Source organism: Bubalus bubalis, chromosome 4 (assembly GCF_019923935.1).
Source record: "Bubalus bubalis isolate 160015118507 breed Murrah chromosome 4, NDDB_SH_1, whole genome shotgun sequence".
NCBI classification, from domain to species: Eukaryota; Metazoa; Chordata; class Mammalia; order Artiodactyla; family Bovidae; genus Bubalus; species Bubalus bubalis.
This window is the reverse complement of record NC_059160.1, coordinates 3,000,879-3,020,715: the sequence shown is the minus strand read 5'-3', so window position 1 is coordinate 3,020,715 and position 19,837 is coordinate 3,000,879. Positions and strand designations below refer to the sequence as shown.

The 19,837-nt window shown below is 55.8% G+C and overlaps 1 protein-coding gene and 1 long non-coding RNA gene across 6 annotated transcripts in view; one reads left to right on the top strand and one right to left on the bottom strand.

The window, feature by feature from the left end:
- Positions 1–19,837, top strand: part of TBC1D22A (TBC1 domain family member 22A) — a 323,966-nt gene that overhangs the window by 5,386 nt on the left and 298,743 nt on the right. For all 5 annotated transcript variants that reach the window (XM_044940746.1, XM_006074970.3, XM_006074969.3 and 2 more), the window contains exons 2-3: positions 16,828–16,884; positions 17,959–18,293. In XM_044940746.1, coding sequence (XP_044796681.1) covers positions 16,828–16,884; positions 17,959–18,293 — 392 coding nt within the window. The remainder of the gene's footprint in view (positions 1–16,827; positions 16,885–17,958; positions 18,294–19,837) is intronic.
- On the bottom strand, positions 11,769–14,273 carry LOC123333144. Its single transcript, XR_006550294.1, has 2 exons — positions 14,096–14,273; positions 11,769–11,904 (listed from the first exon to the last, which is right to left on the bottom strand). It is a non-coding gene; the product is annotated as an uncharacterized LOC123333144 (long non-coding RNA).

The following is a 19,837-nucleotide window of genomic DNA, read 5'->3' as shown; positions in this document are numbered from 1 at the left end:
TGATGGACGGGGTGCTGGGGGTTGGGGTGACCCCCCAGGGTTCTGGCCTGAGTGGGGGGCCTGTGGTTGGCAGAATGATTCCCCCCCACCCCCACCAAAATGTCAGCGTTCTCTCCAGAGCTTGTGAAGCGTCGGTTCTGTGGCAGAGGGGAATCAGGGTCGTAGGTGGAATTTCGGTGGCTTGTCAGCTGCCCTTGAGATGGAGAAGCTGTCCTGGAGCATCCGGGGGACCTGCTGTAGTCCCAGCAGCTATTAAAGGCGTCGGAGATGGGGCATGTGGCTCCGTCTGATCTGCGGTTGCTGGCTTTGAGGATGCAGGAGGGGGCCCCGAGGCAGGGCTCATGGGGGCCTCTAGGAACCGGGGTCCGCCTCTGCCCTCGACCAGCAGGAAGATGGGGACCTTGGTCCTGCACCCGCTTGAAACTGAGTTCTACTGACAAGCTGGGTGAGCAGAAGATGGGTCTCCCAGGGTCACCTCCAGAATGACTTTAGTCTTGGGGGACCTGTGCCGACCTCCGAAGCTTTGGGATGACGGGTGTGTGTTGTAAGGCAGCAAGTTTGTGGTCATTTGTTCCCGCAGCTGCAGGAAAGCTCCGTGGGGGCGGACAGGGAGATGTGCTGGGGAGGCTGGGCGGGCTGGGCCCTTGCTGGTAACCTCTGCAAAGCGTCTTCGGTCCTCAGGGCCTGGGACTGAGCTGGGAGGGGTCTTCTGTGTCCTCTGGGGTCCAGGAGCCATGGGGAGGCCCTGCCTGTCTCCTCAGGGCTTCTGAGCTGCTGTCCCCCAGCCCCCCGGCCTGTGTTTTTATAAACCGGGGTGGTTTTCTTGCTGTGCTTTCAGAGCGCCTGTTCAGATCATCTGTTCCTGTTTTCCTGTCACGGGGAGCCTGGGAGTCTGTGCTCTGGCAGCGGCCTTGTGTTTCAGGGGAGTGGATTTCTCTGGCCCGCCCCAACCCCCACCCCCCACCTGAGTGGAGGTGGTCTTGCTCTGATGGGGGCCGTGGACACACGTGAGGGTGGGCTTCTGCTAAATATACGGTTTCCCAGTGGTCACGTTTTATGTTATTAAATGCCTTTTATTTTGTCTGGAGACAGTTTGAAAAAGTTAAAGTGAAAATTGCCCCCCGCCCCCTGCACTTACATTTCTGTCTAATGTAGGAAATCTGGACCCTTTTGGGTTAATTTTTAGATGAGGACAAAAGTGACTTAAAAATAAATCCCTGATGATTTTGGACTTGTTCTTTGTTTTTTAAACTTTTTAAAAACAAGAGCTGGAGGAACTATTTCTCTCCTCCGAGCATCATGAGGGCGCACGGAGATCGTGGGTGGAGATGAACAGGCAAGGCACCCGGCCCGCATCTCCCCACATCTCGCTTCTCTGCCCCTGTCAGAGCGGCCCGGCCTAGCTGAGAGCAGCTCAGACGAGGAGGGCTCAGTGACCCGGCCAGGAGTGACGCCCACCCTCACCGTGCACTCTGCGGCCGCTCCGTCTTCCCTGCCCCCGGGCTTGCCCGCTCCTCCGTTGAACACAGGCCGCGTGAGGACTGGCCCGTGGGCCCTCTGGGTGCAGTGGGGTCCCAGCCTTGGAGAGGCTGGCTGCACAGGGGATGCTCGGCCGGAGGAGTGCCCGGGACCGAGTGCCTGGCCCTCCCTTGGGAGGAGTCGGGGTTAGTGGCTGGGAACCGCATCCCCAGGCAGGTGTTGGTTCCGCACCCCAGGGGGCGGTGGAGCCTTGGACGGAGTGCTGCCTCCCTGCAGCGCGGGCTCCCGGAGCGCCTCCTCTGCCGGGCTGTAGTCCTCAGGGCAGCGGGATGCTGTGTGGTCTGTGATGGCCCGGCCCCAGGCTGGGGTCGGGACCTGGTCTCTTGCTTGCTGACTTCCTCTCTCCAGGGTGGGAGTCTCCCTCAGTTCTCCAGGGGTGAGGGGGCAGCTTCTAGGCCCCACCCTTACATCCCCTCCCCGCCGACCACAGAAGGGAGGCAGAGGATCAGGAGGCCCCGAGGGACGGGCAGCCTGGGCTTTTCCATTCCGGGGCCGCGCTACAGGGAACTTCGGTGCTGAGTGCCCTTCCTCCTGTTCCCTCTCTCTGATGCTGGTTCCTCTTTGGGGGGGTTCAGCCCAAGTTCTGCAGGTGAGGGGGTGCGTGGAGCTGTTGGTGAGCTTAGTTTAGAACATTCGTGGGTCCTCTTGCCAGAGTCACAAGAACTCAGGGCTGAGGCTCCCGTGATCACTAGTGTGGCCAGGCATGGGGCCCTGGGGCAGCCCCTCCGGGCGCCAGCTGGCTTGGGACTCAGGCCTCTCGGCCCAGGGCAGGGCCCTTTCCAGCCATGCTGCCCCTTGCGTTCCTGGGCTCCTGACCGCATTAGTGCCCTGATCGCCGTGGCCTGTCCCCGGGTGCCCCTCCGCCCCGGGGCCTGCAGCTCATGGGGCCGGCCCAGGACGGCGGGGCCCTGCGGTGCTCTGTGCCCTTGCGTTTGCCTGTGCTGTGGGCTCAGACCGGCCCGTCCCGCGCTCCTCAGATGCACCCGTGGCCGTCCGCCTTCCCCCTGCTCCCTCGCACTCCTCGCGGCGGGTTTGCCACGAGCCTTCTTCCCGTGAACGCTTCTGCCAGCCGTGGAGACACAGTGTGGGCAGCGCAGGGACAGAAGAGGGCCTGGGTGTGCGGGTGAGGGGGTGGTGAGCAGGCCGGGGTGGGCCGGTCCCCGGCATGGGGAGCCCCAGTGTCCCCTGAGGGCAGCACGCCGACCCGGCAGACGGGAGGCGTGGGGGAGGTGCTTGACTGCCCTGGAGGCCAGGGCGGCGCTCCCTGGTGGGGACAGCGGCCTGGGGTGGGCATAGACATGGGGGGCGGGTTTGGAGGTCCTGGTGGACCTGGAGACCCATTTAACGTGGTGGGGTTCCAGGAGGCGGCAAGGGTGGTTTCTGGGTCGGTGTTCTTGGAGAGGACGTCTCAGGAGTGGATGTGGGTGCACTAGACCCCGCAGGCCGGTTCCAGGGGGAGCCAGGAGGCCGCTGGTTGGCAGGAAGTTGCACAGGCGGACGAGCCTCATGCGTTTTACCCGTGTGCCTGCAGAGGGTGATGTCCTGGCAGGGGACGGGACACCATGGACTGGGTGTGAGGCCTGGAGGTGGGGGCAAGGCTGATTTTTGTGACAGACCCTTTAACGTGAGATGGTGCGTGTGTGCTCGAGAGCCGGAGGTGGTTCAGCCTGGAGGCAGCTGTGTGCGTGTTCACGGGAGACGCATGTGCTTCCCCACGTGCTGGGAAGAAGGCCAGTGGAGCACGGGGCTTTGGGGAGCACAGAGGAGTCAGGATCGTCCTTAGGGCTGGACGGATGACCAGAGAGGTGAGAGGGCACAGTACAAGCCTGGAGCAAAGTCAGGAGGAGCGGGGAGGAGGGAGGTGGTGACGGCCGGCTGCTGGGCTGGCCTCTCCCCTGTTGATTTCAGAAGGCTTCCCCTCCATGCCCCCATTCATCCGTCTTTTCTGGGTGCTGCGTGGCGTATGGGGGTCGAGCCCTGCGTCGGGAGCTCCGAGTCGTGCCCACTGGCCACTAGGGATGCCCCCGGTGTTTGTTTTGATTTCTTATTTGGAATTTTGGCTGCAGTGGGTCTTCTCTGCTGCTCACACGTCCTCTCGTGGCGGGCGGGGGCTGCGCTCACTGCAGTGAATGTGCTCCTCGTGGCGGTGGCGTCTCTTGTTCGGGAGCACGGGCTCTGGGCAGGTGGGCTTCAGTCGAGCAGGTCCCGGGCTCAGAGCACAGGCTCAGTGGTTGGGGTGCCCGGGCTTAGTTGCCCCGTGGCCTGTGGGGTCTTCCTGGACCAGAGATCGAACGCACGTCTCCTGCATTGGCAGGCAGATTCTTTACCGCTGGGCCACCAGGGGAGCCCCTTCTTGCTTTTTTATTGAGACGTAATTAGCATATTAGTTTCTGGTGTGTAGCGTAAGGATTCAGTATATGTGCAGATCACAGAACGACCCAGCGAGTCTGGTTAACGTCCATCACCACGCAGTTACAGACTTTTTTCTTGTGATGAGAACGAGTGGGATTTACCCTTAGCGGCTTCCAGGTCTGCAGTCGAGTCCTCCTGATGCCAGCCCACACTGCGCCGTCCTGGCTTGGCGGGTCCTGTCCCTGTGGACCCCTTCACCCTTGCGTGCCCCGCGCCGCCCCTGGGCCACGCTATAGAGGCTGTGCTCTGTGAGTACATCCCGCTGCTGTGTTCTTTCAACTGAAGCACAGTCTGTTTCCAGTATTGTATTTCACACACAGGTTTTTCACGGGGAAGAAACTTCTTTACCGCCAACATAAAGGGAGGGACGAGTTTATTGTCAGAACCCTCATTTCTAAGACGTATTAGAGCCATCCGTGAAGTGGCTTGGTGGCTGGCTCAGTAACGTCCCATCTCTGTCGGCTCCTGGAGCCCCAAGGAGTGTGACAGGAGACGAATCCAGTCCCTTTTGCCGGGAGCTGGTGGCCGGGCGGGGACAGGAGGCGGCTGAGAGCTTGCGGGACTGGGCGGGTGTCGCCGCTGAGTGGCAGGCGTGGGTGCTGACGGTGGGACAGCCCGGAGCCCCTGCAGTGTGGGTCCTGGGCCACTGGGCCTGCACGGGGCTCTGGGCGGAGCGGCGGTGGAGCTGTGTGTCGTAGTGACGGCCCTCCGTGCATCTCCCTCTGAAGCCCTCTAAAGGTAATTTCCTTGGAAAACTTGCTCCTTCTGAGCGTATTTTCTAAATCTGGGGAGCATCGCTGTGGTTGGAATGAGCCTGATGGTAAATCAGTCACTAATTTAGTTCATGTTTCAGGAAACTGCTATTGAGCCCAGAGGAGACCCTGCGTGATGACTGCTCGCGGAGGAGGGGTTGATGAGCTGTAAACCGAGTCACCACGGTTTGCCTGCTTACTCCATGAGTCTGGAATACAGGAGGCAGCTAATTGTAAACGTGGCCGTATAATTTTTCATTTATTTTATGATGTTCAGGCCACCGCATCTTGAATTTATTCCTATTCCTTTTATTTCCTCTCTCTGTTCGTCATTTCATTCATGGCTGTCTTCACCCTCTGCTCTTCAACCTTTAATTAACAAAAGCAAGAGGCTGTTCTGGTGTTGTCCCGTCAGTTCTGTTTCAAGGCCAGGGCCTTGGTGTAGGGGGACCAAGTTCAGACCAGAAAGAAGTCTGCTGGGATGCGCAGGAGGGAGTCGCCTTGTCGCGCTGTGAGGCCTGGCGCCGTCGGCTGTCCCCTCCTGCCTGCTGCCTTCAGCCCTGTCCGCTGAGGCTCGTCTCCTCCCTTCTCCTCCCGTGTCTGTGTGCCCGGAGCGGCGCCCCTGGCGTCTTGGCAGTGCCAGCCGGGCCGGGCTGGAGCAGGTGCTCAGCGGGGTGTGTTGAGTGACTCGAGAGGGGCAGCCTCTAGTGGCTTGTGACTGGCTGAGACAGCGCTCTCTAGACGGACGTGAAGGCCGCTCCCAGAGCAGGGTGTCTGCGGGCAGGCCCTCATACAGCCCTTTGTCTGGACCTGGAGGCTGCGCTGGGTGTCTGTCGTGGAGCGGGGGTGCCTCTCGTTGCAGAGCGCAGGCGCTGGGATGCACTCACATCGGTGGTTGTGGTGCTTGGGCTTTGTCGCTCCTTTCACATGGGGTCTTCCTGGACCAGGGAGTGAACCGGTATCCCCTGCATTGGCAGGCGGATTCCCAACCACTGAGCCACCAGGAAAGTCCCTGAGTTTTTTAAAAAAGCTTTCCTGACCCAAGCTGTGGAGAAGGCAATGGCACCCCACTCCAGTGTTTTTTTGCCTGGAAAATCCCATGGATGGAGTCCCATGGATGGAGGAGCCTGGTGGGCTGCAGTCCGTGGGGTCACTAAGAGTCGGGCACGACTGAGTGACTTCACTTTCACTTTTCACTTTCATGCATTGGAGAAGGAAATGGCAACCCACTCCAGTGTTCTTGCCTGGAGAATCCCAGGGACGGGGAGCCTGGTGGGTGGCCGTCTATGGGGTCGCTCAGAGTTGGACACGACTGAAGCGACTTAGCAGCAGACCCAAGCTGTAAAGGCAGCCGGGACAGACCCTGGGGAGTCGGGGCTTGGCCCCGGGGTCTGTCTCTATATTTCGGACATTTGGCGTTAGCCCAAGTCTCCAGCCTGTCCTCCCCCGGGTCCCTGTCCGCCCGGGAGCGCCCCTTCGGGTTCTTGCTTTAAACCTCAGCTCTTCCCATTCTCTGTCGTCTGTCTGCCCCTCACTAGTGGGGGCGCTTTAGCGATACCTCCTGTGCCTCACGCAGAAGAGGTGACCTTTACAGGACCGTGGGGCTCTCGTGGGAGGCACTTCTGGTTGGGGTCCTTTTCAGGGCGAATGGCGGGCATCTCTGTGCCAGCTTTCCCTGGCCCACCCCGTGCTGTCCTCTGTCTAGACCCTGCCCTCTCGGCCAGCCAGGAGCCTCTGTTACATCACAGGCTGGGCACTTGGGACCTCCGTCAGTTCTCCTTCATTTCTGCTTCCCTCTGAGTCCTTCTTGGGTGCTCAGGATGTTTGTGGTCCTCAGGATGTTGACAAATGGGGCCCGGAAAACACCGCTCCTGGTCCTCACGGTTGCCCGCTGATAACAAGTTAGTCCTTTTCAAGTTTCACTTAAAAAGATTTTTTATTTGCCTGCCCTGGGCCTTAAGTTGTGGCCTGCAGGATCTTCGGTGCCGCCTGAGGGATCTTTGTTGCTATATGCAAACTTTTAGTTGGGGTGTGTGGGGTCTGTTCCCACCAGGAGCTTCCCTGGGGGCTCTGACGGTAAAGGACCCGCCTGCAGTGCAGGAGACCCAGTTCGATCCTGGGTCGGGAAGATCCCCTGGAGAAGGGAATGACTACCCACTCCAGTGTCTGCTTGCCTGGAGAAGTCCATGAACAGAGGAGCCTGGCAGGCTACAGTCCATGGGGCCTCAAAAAAGTTGGACACGACTTACCCCACTCCAGTACTCTTGCCTGGAAAATCCCATGGATGGAGGAGCCTGGTAGGCTGCAGTCCATGGGGTCGCTAAGAGTTGGACACGACTGAGCGACTTCACTTTGACTTTTTCACTTTCATGCATTGGAGAAGGAAATGGCAACCCACTCCAATGTTCTTGCCTGGAGAATCCTAGGGATGGGGAGCCTGGCGGGCTGACGTCTACGGGGCACACAGAGTCGGACACGACTGAAGTGACTTAGCAGTAGTGACTAGCATTTTGTGTGTGTATTCATCTCTTCACTGTCACGTTAACGAGATTTCCCCATCTTGATTCGTGTGGCTGTAGTTCCTTCACGTTTGCTGTGGCTGGTATTCTATGCGTATATTTTAGTTTTTTAAATGTATTCAGTTGATAACGGGCATCTAGATTTTTCCTCACTTTTCCTCTCTGGCGTCAGTCATTGCCGAGCCCGTCTCCCTTGCGTGCTTGTGAGATGCTGTCTCCAGCATGTAGCTGGCAGTGGAACTAGGTCACGTTGACCTGCACTTTATACGGAATCACTAGGGTTCAGTGGACTACTTCAGTGTTTTAAAGCAGTGTAATCTATTAAAAAGTTTATGGGTTAATGTGTCTGTTAAAGAAAGATTTCGTTATCTGAAATGAGGTGGGTGTGTTAGTTGCCACTTACTCTTTAAAAAGGGCTTTTGTTGAAGCCTGTTTTTCTCTTTCACAATGCAAGACCAAACAAACGTAATTTTAATAAGAGAAGATGAGGTCGCTTTTAGTCTGAACTTGGACTTTGTTGGAGCGTTTCTGCTCAGTGATCACAGGTGTTTTCCCGTGAAGAGTTAGTGGGTCTCCTGATGTCCAGGAGGGGCGGGGCCTGCAGTACGGGACGGCGCTCGGACCTCCGGGGACAGGACCTGCAGGGCGTGGGCTGCAGGCAGAACGGGCTGCTGGCGATGAGCCGTGTGAGCGCCGTGGGGCGCCATGGAGGAGTGCCGGCGTCCGTGGAAAGATTGGTTGCTGATGTTGGTAAACACTATCCGTCGGTCACTGTGCAGTGTTCACAGTGCCGTTAACGAGGGTATCTCCTGTGTACACATTCTTATTCCCATTTCCTGGATGAGGAAGCAGAAGCTCTGAGCAGTTACTTGGTTAGCACTCTTATCAGCTTGTGTTGGGTCATGAACCCAGATCTTTGGATTCTGAAAAATGGAAACTTTTCTGCCAAGGTCAGAGAGACAGCCATGGAAATTTCAGACGGGACCACGACAGATGGGTGGTGCTTGGCCTGGGCAGGCTGAGACTGTTTTTGGCAAAAAAAAAAAAAAAAAAAAAAAAGAGAAGGCTCAGGGGTGTCCCTGGGACGTCTCGAAGGTGGGGGCCTGAGTCCCTCGGGCGTCCAGCAGTTGGTGCGGGCCGTCAGCTGGGACCCCGCCAGCACTGGTAGGTGTGTGGCACGCACAGGGCTGTCCCCTTCTGCCAGGAGAGGGAGGCAGGGTCTGCAGACCGAGAAGGGAGCTCTCCCCGGACACCAGATCTGCAGGCGCCTCCATCCTGGGCTTCCCAGCCTGCATAGCCATCAGATCTTGTTGTTCATAAGCTGCTCAGTGCGTGGTATTTGTTACAGCAGCCTGAATGGACGGGGGCAGTGGGGTGGGCTTTTCCAAGTATCGTCCTCGGAGCAGAGCCCTCCGTAAGGATAAGTGTGATGTTGCCGCTACTGTTTAGTTGTGCGGTCGTGTCTGACTCTTTGCGACCCCACAGACTTTACCCCACCAGGCTTCTCTGTCCACGGGATTTTCCTGGACAAGAGTACTGGAGTGGGCTGCCATTTCCGTCTCCAGGGGATCCTCCCAGACCAGGGATCAAACCCACATTCTCCTGCATGGACAGGCGGATTCTTGACCATGGAGCTGCCAGGCAAGCCCAGAAGTGTGATGACTTAACCTTTAAGGCTCCCACATGTCAGGAAAATAGATTCGCTACCAATGTGAGTTTCCTATTGCTGCAGAAGCAAATTACCACAAGCCTCTTGGCTCATCACAACACATATTTATTACCTTATAGTTCTGGAGGTCAAGTCTGCATTAGGCCTCCCTGGGTTAACACCAAGGTGTTGGTGGGGCTTTCTGGAGCCTTTAGGGGAGAAGCTGTCTCCTTACCTCTTCAGTTTTTCAAGGCTGCCTGCACTCCTTGACTTCAGCCCCCTTTGTGCTCATTCACAGCCAGCCATGCAGCCTCACTCCCAGCGTTCCTCCTCGATCATGGCCCCCTGACCGCAGGTGGGGAGGTTTTCCTCTTGAGGACCTTGATGAGATCGAACCCACCTGGATGATGCAGATTGCACTCCCAGGCGTGTGCCCCTAGCTGCATCTGCAGGGCCCCCTCTGCCAATCGTCCTCGAGTCTAAGCTCATACTGCTCGCTGCTCGACAGGCCAGTAATCCAGACGGGTTGCTGGGACAAGGAACAGCGACTCGAATCGGAAAGCCAACAAACTGAGAAGATGGTGGGTTCCTGCTCCAAAGGACCGTCGTGTCTGAGCTAGAATTCTCCTTTTATACGAAAAGAGGAGGGAGCAAAGTCAGACACTTCCTGGTTCCCATCAGCCTCATCCGGGGTATGTGAATTTCTTCCTCCAGCAGCCATTCACAAGTGGGCTTGGTCAGGAGGGTTCCTGGGAGGCAGGGTCCCCAGAGATGGGCCGTTATTTGTAAGTCAAGCTTCTCGGCAACGGCCCTTTGGTGATAAACTTGTGAGAGAACAGAGTCTCTCCTGTTACCGCCCGACTGTCAGCGTCCCTCCCACACTCCTGTGGGTAGAGGAGCAAAGGCCATTCTGCTGAACCGAGGCGACGAGTCCGCCTTAGGTCTCTAGTCAGTCCTTTAATCTGCGACTGTTTGAACCAGTGAAACCTCTTGGCACTTTGTCTAATCTGTAGTTAAACTTGAAGTTTTGCTTCCAGTTCCTGATGCATACCCTAAATTCCTGTGCTGTTTGTTTGGACACAGTTACACAGGTTGGTCGCCGCTTCTCCAGCTACAGTGGAATTACCGTCTGCTTCATGGACGGGCAGGCCTGTTGCAGGCAGCTCCGTGACTAGTGTCGAGCCCAGCCTTTTAATGTGCTTTGCAGCCACCAGGCCTTCTAGCACCTGGATTCTCTTGTCTCTGCGGACGGTTGGAATGGCTTACCGTACAGCATTCTACAGGGGCTTCATTTAAGCCTGCTTCTGGGAGCCCCTGACCTGTAACAGGGCAGTTGGCAAGGGCTTATCCCAAGCTAAATGTCTCTCGAAATTTTAGCGGCGTTCCTCTTCGAGGTATGATTGGTTTTCTTGGTTTTTCCTGTTGACTGTGGACTCCAGGATGTGAGTTGTTTTAGCGCCTTGATGCGAATCAGGGGATGATTTCCCCAGGGAAGGCTTTAACCACCACAGACTGCCTCCAGGTGGGATATACTTCCATCCATCCTGCAGCTGTCCACAAACACCAGCAGGTTATCTGCGATTTTACAGTGTGAGGCACGTGAGTCAAGTCTCTTTTTCAGTCCTCGGTGGGCAGGTTCCTCTGTGTTGAGTCCCCATCTGGGGCGGTCTGACAGTGGTCTTTGGGTTATGTTTAAGACCCTGGGGGAAAGAGCTCTGTCTGCTTTTCTGGGATTTTCACGAGCTCCATCTGTAGGCTTAAAGAGTGTTCTGGTGGGACTCTGATGTCAAGCTGTTCCAGTGAAAACTCCAGGGTGAAATCTGTCAGGAGTTAATCAGCTCACTCCCCATGTCCGTGTCTCCGGGCTCCCGTGGGTGTGAGGAGCCTCAAGGCCAAGGGAGCCCCTGGGCCTCTTCCGCGCGCGTCTCTCTGTTCACACCGTGTGAGAGGCTCTCATCTTTAATTGTTCTCCTTCTGTTTCAGCAGAGGGCAATCTGTTCTCCAGTGTTGCTCCTCCTCAGAGTGGGCGCACTGTTCCAGTGGGACTTGCTTCTCTTTAGAGTTACCGCCTTCCAAAAATCTAGCGTCACTGCCAGAAAGTGGCTTTTTGTTTTGTATTTCTCCTTTGTTGTTCCCTGTTGAATACTTTATAAAAGCAACGTCTACCAGTCGAGAAGGGTTCATTCCAAATGTCCTGTCTGATTTTTGCAACTTCCTCCTGGTATCCGAGGCAGTTTGCCCCAGAAGGTCAAATTGACCATTCATGTATTTCCAGGGCCTTGGGATCTGCTGTAGTATGATGTCTGTAGGCCCAATAAATTCTTTGAAAAAGTTCAGTGAGCTCTTCATTTGTTTGGCTAAAGTTCTTGAGTATTGTTCAAACTCTTTTGCTTTGGTTCCCCTTTCCAAGGCCCTGCTGAGAGGCACTGATACGTAGGGGTCTAGTAAGGGCCCCTTCCCTCGCTGGCCCCCAGTTTGGTTCAGGGCCTTCAGGTGTAGCGGACCCTCCTCATAAGAAGGGCTGTGATCTTCCCAATTAAAGAAGTCTGGGAAAGCCAACCGGCTGGTGGTTTACATTTAAGCCCCTACGAGGTAATGATGTAAGGGGAACCGCCCTGCCCCGGGAGTGACTCCTGGCTCACATTAGACACCCTGTCGGCTCTTAGACAGCGATACTCCACCAAGTCCCTGCTCCCTAGAAACTAACAGGATTTTCTAACTGGTCCTCATGGGGGCCTGGAGTCCTGGGCCCCAGCGTCAGGAACTGGGGCTGGGTAGAGACGGAAGGGGTGGAAAGGGCAGGTATGTTGGCGTGACAGCCAGAGCGGCTGGGGTGTCTGCTCAGCCAGAGCGGTTGCGGTTTGAAGCACCAGACCCTCACTCATTGCCTTCCTTCTATTTTCCCGGGTGCAGTGGCACACATGGCTCACACTCAGGGGTCATCATCCTTCCCTGCTTCTTCACAGAGCAACACACACTCATTCGGAAGCCACTGTGAAACCACAGACAGCAGTGAGCGGAAGCTTGATTAGTCCTGCGACAGACAACCAAGAAAATTACGCAGCTGATGACGGATGTGACTTACCAGGATAGAGCAGGGTGTTAGGAGTTCCATGTAATTTCTAGAGTGTCTATTTAAATAATGTTTACCCATATGATACATTCTAAGAAAACGTTTACCCATACGATGCATTCTAAGGATGCTTGATCACCACTCATTTGACAGTGCCTCCCGTGCAATTCAAACACACCCAGTGGGCCCAAATAGTTTAATGTTCCTCTGAGATGGAGAGAAAACAAATAATATTTGAGGTGTTCCAGGGACCCTCTGGCAAACCCAAACGTTAGCTAGAGGTCAGATGAACCCTACTTAGAACATGATCTTTGGGAAGTTTGTAAAAAATATCAAAAAATTTTAACCCGTGATAAAAGATCAATGCAAATACAGAATCACTTAAAGAAACAGTTACCAAAAGCAGTTCAGTGTTTTAAGAAAACAGTGTCCTCTTAGAGAACCAAAAATTCAGGCTTTGTACTACCACTTTACCATTAAGATTTTAATGCTTTTGAACTGTGGTGTTGGAGAAGACTCTGGAGAGTCCCTTGGACTGCAAGGAGATCCAACCAGTCCATCCTAAAGGAGATCAGTCCTGGGTGTTCATTGGTAGGTCTGATGTTGAAGCTGAAACTCCAGTACTTTGGCCACCTGGTATGAAGAGCTGACTCATTTGAAAAGACCCCTATGCTGGGAAAGATTGAGGGCAGGAGGAGAAGGGGACAACAGAGGATGAGATGGCTGGATGGCATCACTGACTCGATGGACATGAGTTTGGGTAAACTCCGTGAGTTGGTGATGGACAGGGAGGCCTGGTGTGCTGTGGTTCATGGGGTCGCAAAGAGTTGGACACGACTGAGTGACTGAACTGAATCTTTAAGATTTTAAGTTCAGTCTTACCTTCTAAGTTGTGAAAGTCTGGATTATCTAGTTAGACATTCCCAAAACATCATTCCCATAGGGTTTACTGCAAAGGCCTTGGCTTTATTTACCTCTATTGACTTAACAGCTTTGTCACATTGTCGTCAAGAAAAAGAACAGTCTTTGTAACAGGAATAAGGTATTATTGTCTAATAAATCTAGGTATAATTATACTTCGTGTTGATGACTCTATAAAGACATCTGTATCAAACCAGCAAGCTTAAGCAAAACTTTCACACCAGATACTGATTCAATACTGAGTATTTCGTAGATCATGTGAACCTGAAACTCATTCTGGCCACTTTTTTATATTTGAGTATTCATGTAAGCACTTAAATTTCCTCTAAGCCAATTAACAGTTCTTTTACAAATTAACCTGGTTGGTGCCACACCTCTGTAACTCATGTACAAACTTGCAAACGCTGGAACCTCATAAAAATGTCAGCTATGATTCAGGTACAGCGGTGTGAAACTCATCTGTTACAAAAGACTGGATTCCAATTGAGCTTCTGGCAGATGGGACAAATCAGGGTCAGGAGTCTACAAGGTGAGCCCTTTCACTAGTATTTATGGAAAAGACACTTCTATTTCTAGCTTTTGGTGATCTTAGGAACCAGACCTCCCTCTTCTCAGAATGTCTCTCTCTTGGACAAAAACAGACCAGTTTTCTTCCTTTTCCCCCTTTGATATCAATAAAAGTTAAGTATCACAAAACTGATTTGGCTGTAAATGGACAAACAGTACCGAATAAGATGAAACCAAAAGAACCAAAGAACAAGCAGAATGCTAAATAAACCCTCGTTTGGTCTTGAGTTTTGTGTATCCCAGCAACACAGGAGCCCATTAGGTGACGTAATTAACGCAGCGAAGGTCGCAGTAAGCGCACAGGCCCCCGAGGTAACCCTGCCTGGACCCCCAGCGGAGATCCGCACAGGTGCCACGGCCACCCGTGGGTTCAGAGCTGTGCTCAGATCCTGGTCCAAAATGCACCCCAGAGGACTTTCTCCAGGGACAGTTGTAACACTTCCTCTTTTTCAAGAGAATCAAAGCACAAACGGCTTGCCCAGGGGCCAGCATCCGAGAAACCAGCCCGCCGGCTCACAAATGTGGTGCAAGTCCAGCACCTCTTTCCTCTCTCCAGCAGGGTGCCCCACTCAAATACAGCTACGAAACAAACTGGCTTACTCTAGAAAAACAAGCTCAAACGGAGAGGAAGCAGCTCCCGGGTGTACACACCGGAGCGACTCACCCTATGGAGTCCATGTGGCTCCCCAGCTTTGAGTCCTTGCTCCCGCTGCTGAGCCCTGGGGCGGCTGGTGCTGTTTCAGGGAACTTTGTGGGGAGGATGCGGATCCTCAGGACAAGTGGTCCAGGCAGCTGCCAGGGCCCTCCTTACCCGAAAGTTCCCTGGCTGGGCTGGCTGGACACGAGCAAGCGAGGCTCCTCGATGAGTCCCCCAGTTTGTTAGACCAAGCTCGTCCTGCGTGCCTCACTCAGGCCAGGAATCCAGAGACGAGTTGTTGGGGCAGGAATGACTTTATTCGGAAATCCAGCAAACTAAGAAGAACGCGAGTGTACGCACCACCCGCAGCCTTGCCTGAATTAGGCTTCAGGCCCCTTTTATACTCAACGGGGAGGGCGTAAGGTCACGCACTTCCTGGTTCCCATCGGCCGCCTGAGGGGATGTGTGAATTTCCGCCGCCCGCAGTCATTCACGGGTGGGCCTGGTGAAACGGTTTCTGTGAGTGAAACAAAGGTTCCTAGAGATGGGCTGTTATGTGTAATTAAAGCTTATGGGCAACATCCCTTTGGTGATTAATTCTGATGAAACACGAGGCTCTTCCCCGTTACAGTGTGAGGTAGTAGGTTCACATGTGCTGGGGCTGGGAGGCGACGCTTTTGGGACCGTTATTCTGCCCACCTCACTGCCTCAATGACAGAGGAGTCCTGTTTACAAAGAGGTGTTTACAAATCAGTGAGATCAGGGTGGACACCTCTTAGAAGTGGGCAGAGTTCAAACAGGCGGTTTATGAAAGCGCAGATGGACAAAGGATGTTTCAAGATGGCTCAGCCTCCCTAATAATCGAGAAGGTACACAATCAGCGTCTACACGCCTTTCTTCCCATCAAACAGCAGTGATCTCTGCAGCAGACCCTTGGATAACGTGGGTTTGAACCGCGTGGGTCCACTGACAGACGGGTGTTTTTCAGTGGTAGATGCTACAGCCCAACACCATCCAGGTGGCCTGAAGCCGGGCATGCAGAACCCCAGATCAAGAGGAGTCGCGGGTCCGGAGGGCTGACTGGAAGTCACACTCAGGCTGTCTGCCATGCGGAGTTCCACACCCCACCCTGCACGTGGTTCAAGGGTCAGCCGTTTATGCCGTTGATACACGTGTATCCTTTGTGTCCCAGGCCTTCCTTCTCTAGGACTTTATCTTCACGAGGTTATATTTGTGTGACAGTATTGTCCCCAGAGAAGTTTATTGCTGTTTTTATAACCACACAGAGTTTTAAACAAAGAGCTCACAATCAACACGGAAAACAAATTACCGTGTAACCAGAATGGTGGGGCGGCGTGAAATTAGAGGTGAGGTTGTCCAGGGAGACGGTGCTCATGTTGTTATGACTTTTGAAGACTTAGGAAGCTTGGAAATAATTACAGATTTATGGGAATTGCAGAGAAATGTCTGAGGAGACTGCTTGCGCCTGCCGTGTTGGGTTTTAAAGTGTAAATATGCTGTATGTATCTTTCATGTGTATCACATGATATAAAGTACATGTATTTAAGTAGATTGATGGACAGTAATATGGGGACGTAGTTGTGATATTGATATATTACTGAGTAAGCAAGGTAGGATTTCGTTTTAAAAGGCTAAGAAGACTTCATCTATGTACTAAGCTCCTCCGTGTCTGTATTTATCTTTACATACATGCGCCCTGCATGGAGGAGGAGATGGCAGCCCACTGTAGTATTTGTGCTCGGAAAATCCCACGGACAGAGGAGCTTGGCGGGCTGCAGTCCATGGGGTCACAAAGTGTCAGAGACGACTGAGCGACTGAGTGCACAGGCGCTCCTCAAGGCTCTGCATCGGGGTTACAGAGGCTGTCTGTTCCACGAGGACCACAGCAGTTAGGACTCTGCCCGTGGCTTCAGCAAACAGGGGCTTGTTTATTTCATGCCATGGACGTCTAGGGAGTGGTCCAAGGTTGAGAGCTAACAGCTCCAACCTGCGGAGTCCCGCTGTCTTCCCGTCTTCATTGTAAGCTGCCCCCCCGCCCCCCCATCCATCACGAGGGGCTTTATTTCTTGTGGTTGCTTCTCATGTGGCAGGATGGCCGGGCCCCTCCTGGTCTCATGTGTGTGTTCTGAACAAGAAGAGGGGGAGAGCTGAGGGTCAGGGTCATAACCTGCCAAGCCTCTCTCCTCCGTCTCTGCTACCGGCCTGCCTCAGGTCCCCTGGCCGGGCGTTGGTGGGAGGAAGCAGTGTGCGTCGGTCGGGTCGCTCAGCTGGCCAGTGTGCCCTGTGAGTTCTTCTGTCCCCGCTTTTTTTTCCAGATCTACTCTGATGAGTACCGACTTTGTAATGAAACCATGCAGTCTTAACAAAACTGTGCTTGTGATTCTGTATTCCGTCTCTGGGCAGAGTGGTGCCCCTGTGAGAGCTTCCCAGGGGTGCGTCTGGGTCAGTCTTTTAGGCCAGGAGCAGAGGCTGACCAATGCCCCGGGCCCTGTGGTGACGCCCTTGGGGCCGTGGGTGCCTCACTGAGGCCCGTTCGCCGGGAGGCTGAATGCCCCGCTTGTGTGTGGGGGTGGCCTTGTCTGGTGTCATTCAGCCTTCCTGACGGGCCCTGGGGACCCTGTGGTGGCCGGGGTTGTTCCCTCTGGCGCCAGTTCGAGGAGCTGGCCTGCTTCCTAAGTCCATGGGGCCCTTGTGAACTCCGGGGAGAAGCTAACTTATTCTCCTTCCTTTCTGAACAGCATCCAGCACGTGTATGGCGCTCAGCACCCGCCCTTCGACCCCCTGGTCCACGGCACGTAAGTGACCTCGGGTTGCGTGAGGCTGTTCCCAGGCTGGGCCTGGGGGGTGTGGTGACCCCCCAGGTCCCTGGCGTTCCCGATGGGGAGGAGAGTGCCCTTCATTCAGCCAGCACGAATCCAGCGATTGCTTTACGGGAGGCGCTCCTGCCTTTCACTGCCCAGCCTCTGAGGGAGGCAGCTCCATGCACAGGAGGGCGGAGGAGGGCAGCCTTTGCAGGGCCCCTGGGGCTGGGGCGGGGCCTGGCACACCTTTGTGAACTGGGGTCTGGCCACGGCTGCTTAGAGCACTGGGGGCAGCAACAGCCAAGCGGGAAGCTGGACGTCCTCACCAGCGTCACACCCTTTTGTGCTGACGGTAGTGTGTGGGTCGCTCGGCCGTGTCCGCCTCTGTGCCCCGTGGACTGCAGCCCACCAGGCTCCTCTCCATGGACCTCTCCAGGCAAGAACACTGGAGTGGGTGGCCATTTCCTCCCACAGGGGATCTTCCCGACCCAGGAGTTGAACCCGGGTCTCCTGCACTGCAGGCAGATTCTTTACTATCTGAACCACCTGAGGGAGGACCCCGTCAGAAAAGCAGAGAGCCCACGAGAGAAATTTTTTTCACTTCCTGTAGCTGATGCGGGTTGAGTGCCATCCTGTGTTCTCTGCCCGCTGCCTGCGGCTTGCTCAGCCTGTATCTGGGCTCCTTGTCTAGAGGCGTGTGCGGGGCAGGGGTGGCCCTGAAGGACCGAGCGTGTAAGGAAGCTCCCAGCGCTCGGGGGAGCCTGTGTGGTGTGCTGCCTCGCTGCGCGGGATCCTCGGAATTGTCCCGTATCCATCCAGACCCACCTGCCGAGGGCCCGTGTCCTGTGAACAGTCTCCCCCGCTTGCAGCCCCAGCTGCTGCTGCTGGACGTCTGCGAAGGTGTTGGGGCGACAGATCTGTGGGCCTGGGGCATTGCTGCGTGTCCTCAGGCGTCGGTCTCTGGGGCACAGATGCAGCATGACTGTCCCAGGGGCTGCTCTCTCACCTGTCCCAGGGTGACCACGCTCAGCCCCCAGAGTGCGAGTACAGACCACTTTTGCTTTGCAGCTTGCTCAAGGCCACGCCCAAGGCGCCAACCACGCCGGTCAAGGCCAAGCGAGTCAGCACCTTCCAGGAGTTTGAGAGCAACACCAGCGACGCCTGGGACGCCGGCGAGGACGATGACGAGCTCCTGGCCATGGCGGCCGAGAGCCTCAACACTGCGGTCGTCATGGAGACGGCCCACCGCGTGCTGCGCAACCACAGCCAGCGGCAGGGGCGCCCCCGGCCACCCGGGGCCCCGGAGCCCTCGGCAGAGCCCTTGGTGGACCCCTCCGCGGCCCCCGGCGGCGACCTCCGGCTGGTGAAGTCCGTCAGCGAGAGCCACGCATCCTGTCCCGAAGGTGGGGGCGGTGGGGAGAGCCGGGCGGGTTTCCAAAAAGAGGCCTGGAGCCCTCTCCCCAGGGCGGAGGGTGGCGGGGTAAAGGGTCCCAGCCCTCGGGGGCTCGGAGATCCAGCAGCCGCGGGCCTCCTGGTCAGCAGAGGCAGCTGCGCTTCCTCTCGTCCTCCTGGCTGAGTGCATCTCCCTCCAGACGGTGTGGCCGGGCGGGAGCTTCTGTGGGCTGCTGAGGGGACCCTGCCCTCCCCAGGATGCCCTGGCTGCTCCAGGGGGCCTTTCCAGCCCAGGGGCTTGGCCCGCCTTGTGTTCAGGGCTGGATCTGCCCCTGGCCACTTCCGATGATCCCTCCCGGTCCCCAACACGTGGACTCAGCATCTGCAGGGCGAGTGTCTGCTCTCTGGAATCGCCAGGTTCTGATTCTAAACTCTGCAAGATTAGCTCTTGCCGTGTCTCCTATCCACGTGCCTGGCGCTCTCCATCACTTGCACTCTCTTTGTGCTGGAGGGGCTGAGACATCAGACAGCACCACTGTTTAACCTGTGACAGGTCAGGCCGCGTTCTCAGGGCGTGGGCTGCCCTACGGAGCCCTTGTTGCGTGGAGCGTCCGTTCTGGTCAGGGGATGGACAGCAGCCTCCACGTGACGTGTGGGGAGGCCCGGGTGCCAGAAGGTGGTGGGTACCGGGGTCAGAACAGGTCGGGGCGGCCCCAGAGCAGGGTGGGAAGTAGGCTGAGATGCTGAATCCAGCGGTCAGAGTGGCCTCGGGCCGCAGTGTCAGGGAGGTAAGGGGTTGGGTGTGGGGGTCCCTCCCGCCGAGGTCTCTGGGGGTTCGGGGGCTCGCCCTTTGTTTACAGAGAAGAAAATGAGGTCATCAGCACAGCCTGAGGCAGCCCGCTGGCTGGGGCCAAATTAGGTTTCATACTCAGCTCTAGGTTTCAGAAACACATTCTGGGAATTAATCTAGGAAGCGTTACCGTGTTCTTTGTGGAATAGCATGAGTTATTTCATTCAATCAGTTTTCAAATTAGAATCTAAACTATTTTTATTTCACACGAAGTGAACTTTGAAGTATTTGAGCCTAAAAATGGAAGGGCACCCAGTTTGAGCCTTTCCAGGTTATGCAGGATTCCTGTGGCTCGTAACGGGCACTCTGACTGCGTCCCGTGCTCTTGGGCAGGGCACACACTCCCAGGCCCCGGGTTCCTCCTGCAGTGGGCTCTGCCGAGGCTGCAACTCTTGGAGCCCCAGTGGCAAGGGCCACGGAGGCAGGGACCACGCCCCCACCCCCTTGGCTGCTCCTGGGCGTCCTGCGCAGTTGCGTAGACGCCGCTGATGTAACCCAAACCGCCCTCAGGACCTGCTGCCCACGTGGCGCGGCAGCCACCCCGTCCTGCTGGGCCGGTGGGGCCTCCTCTGCTCTTGTGAGGCCCACGAGGTCCGTTTGACTTCATTGCTCCTGTGAGCGGTGGTTTGGAATTCTGCATGCCCTGGACGGTCCTCTGTGGGGGCACAGAGGAGCACAAGCTCGGCTTCTCCAGCGTCTGTTGGG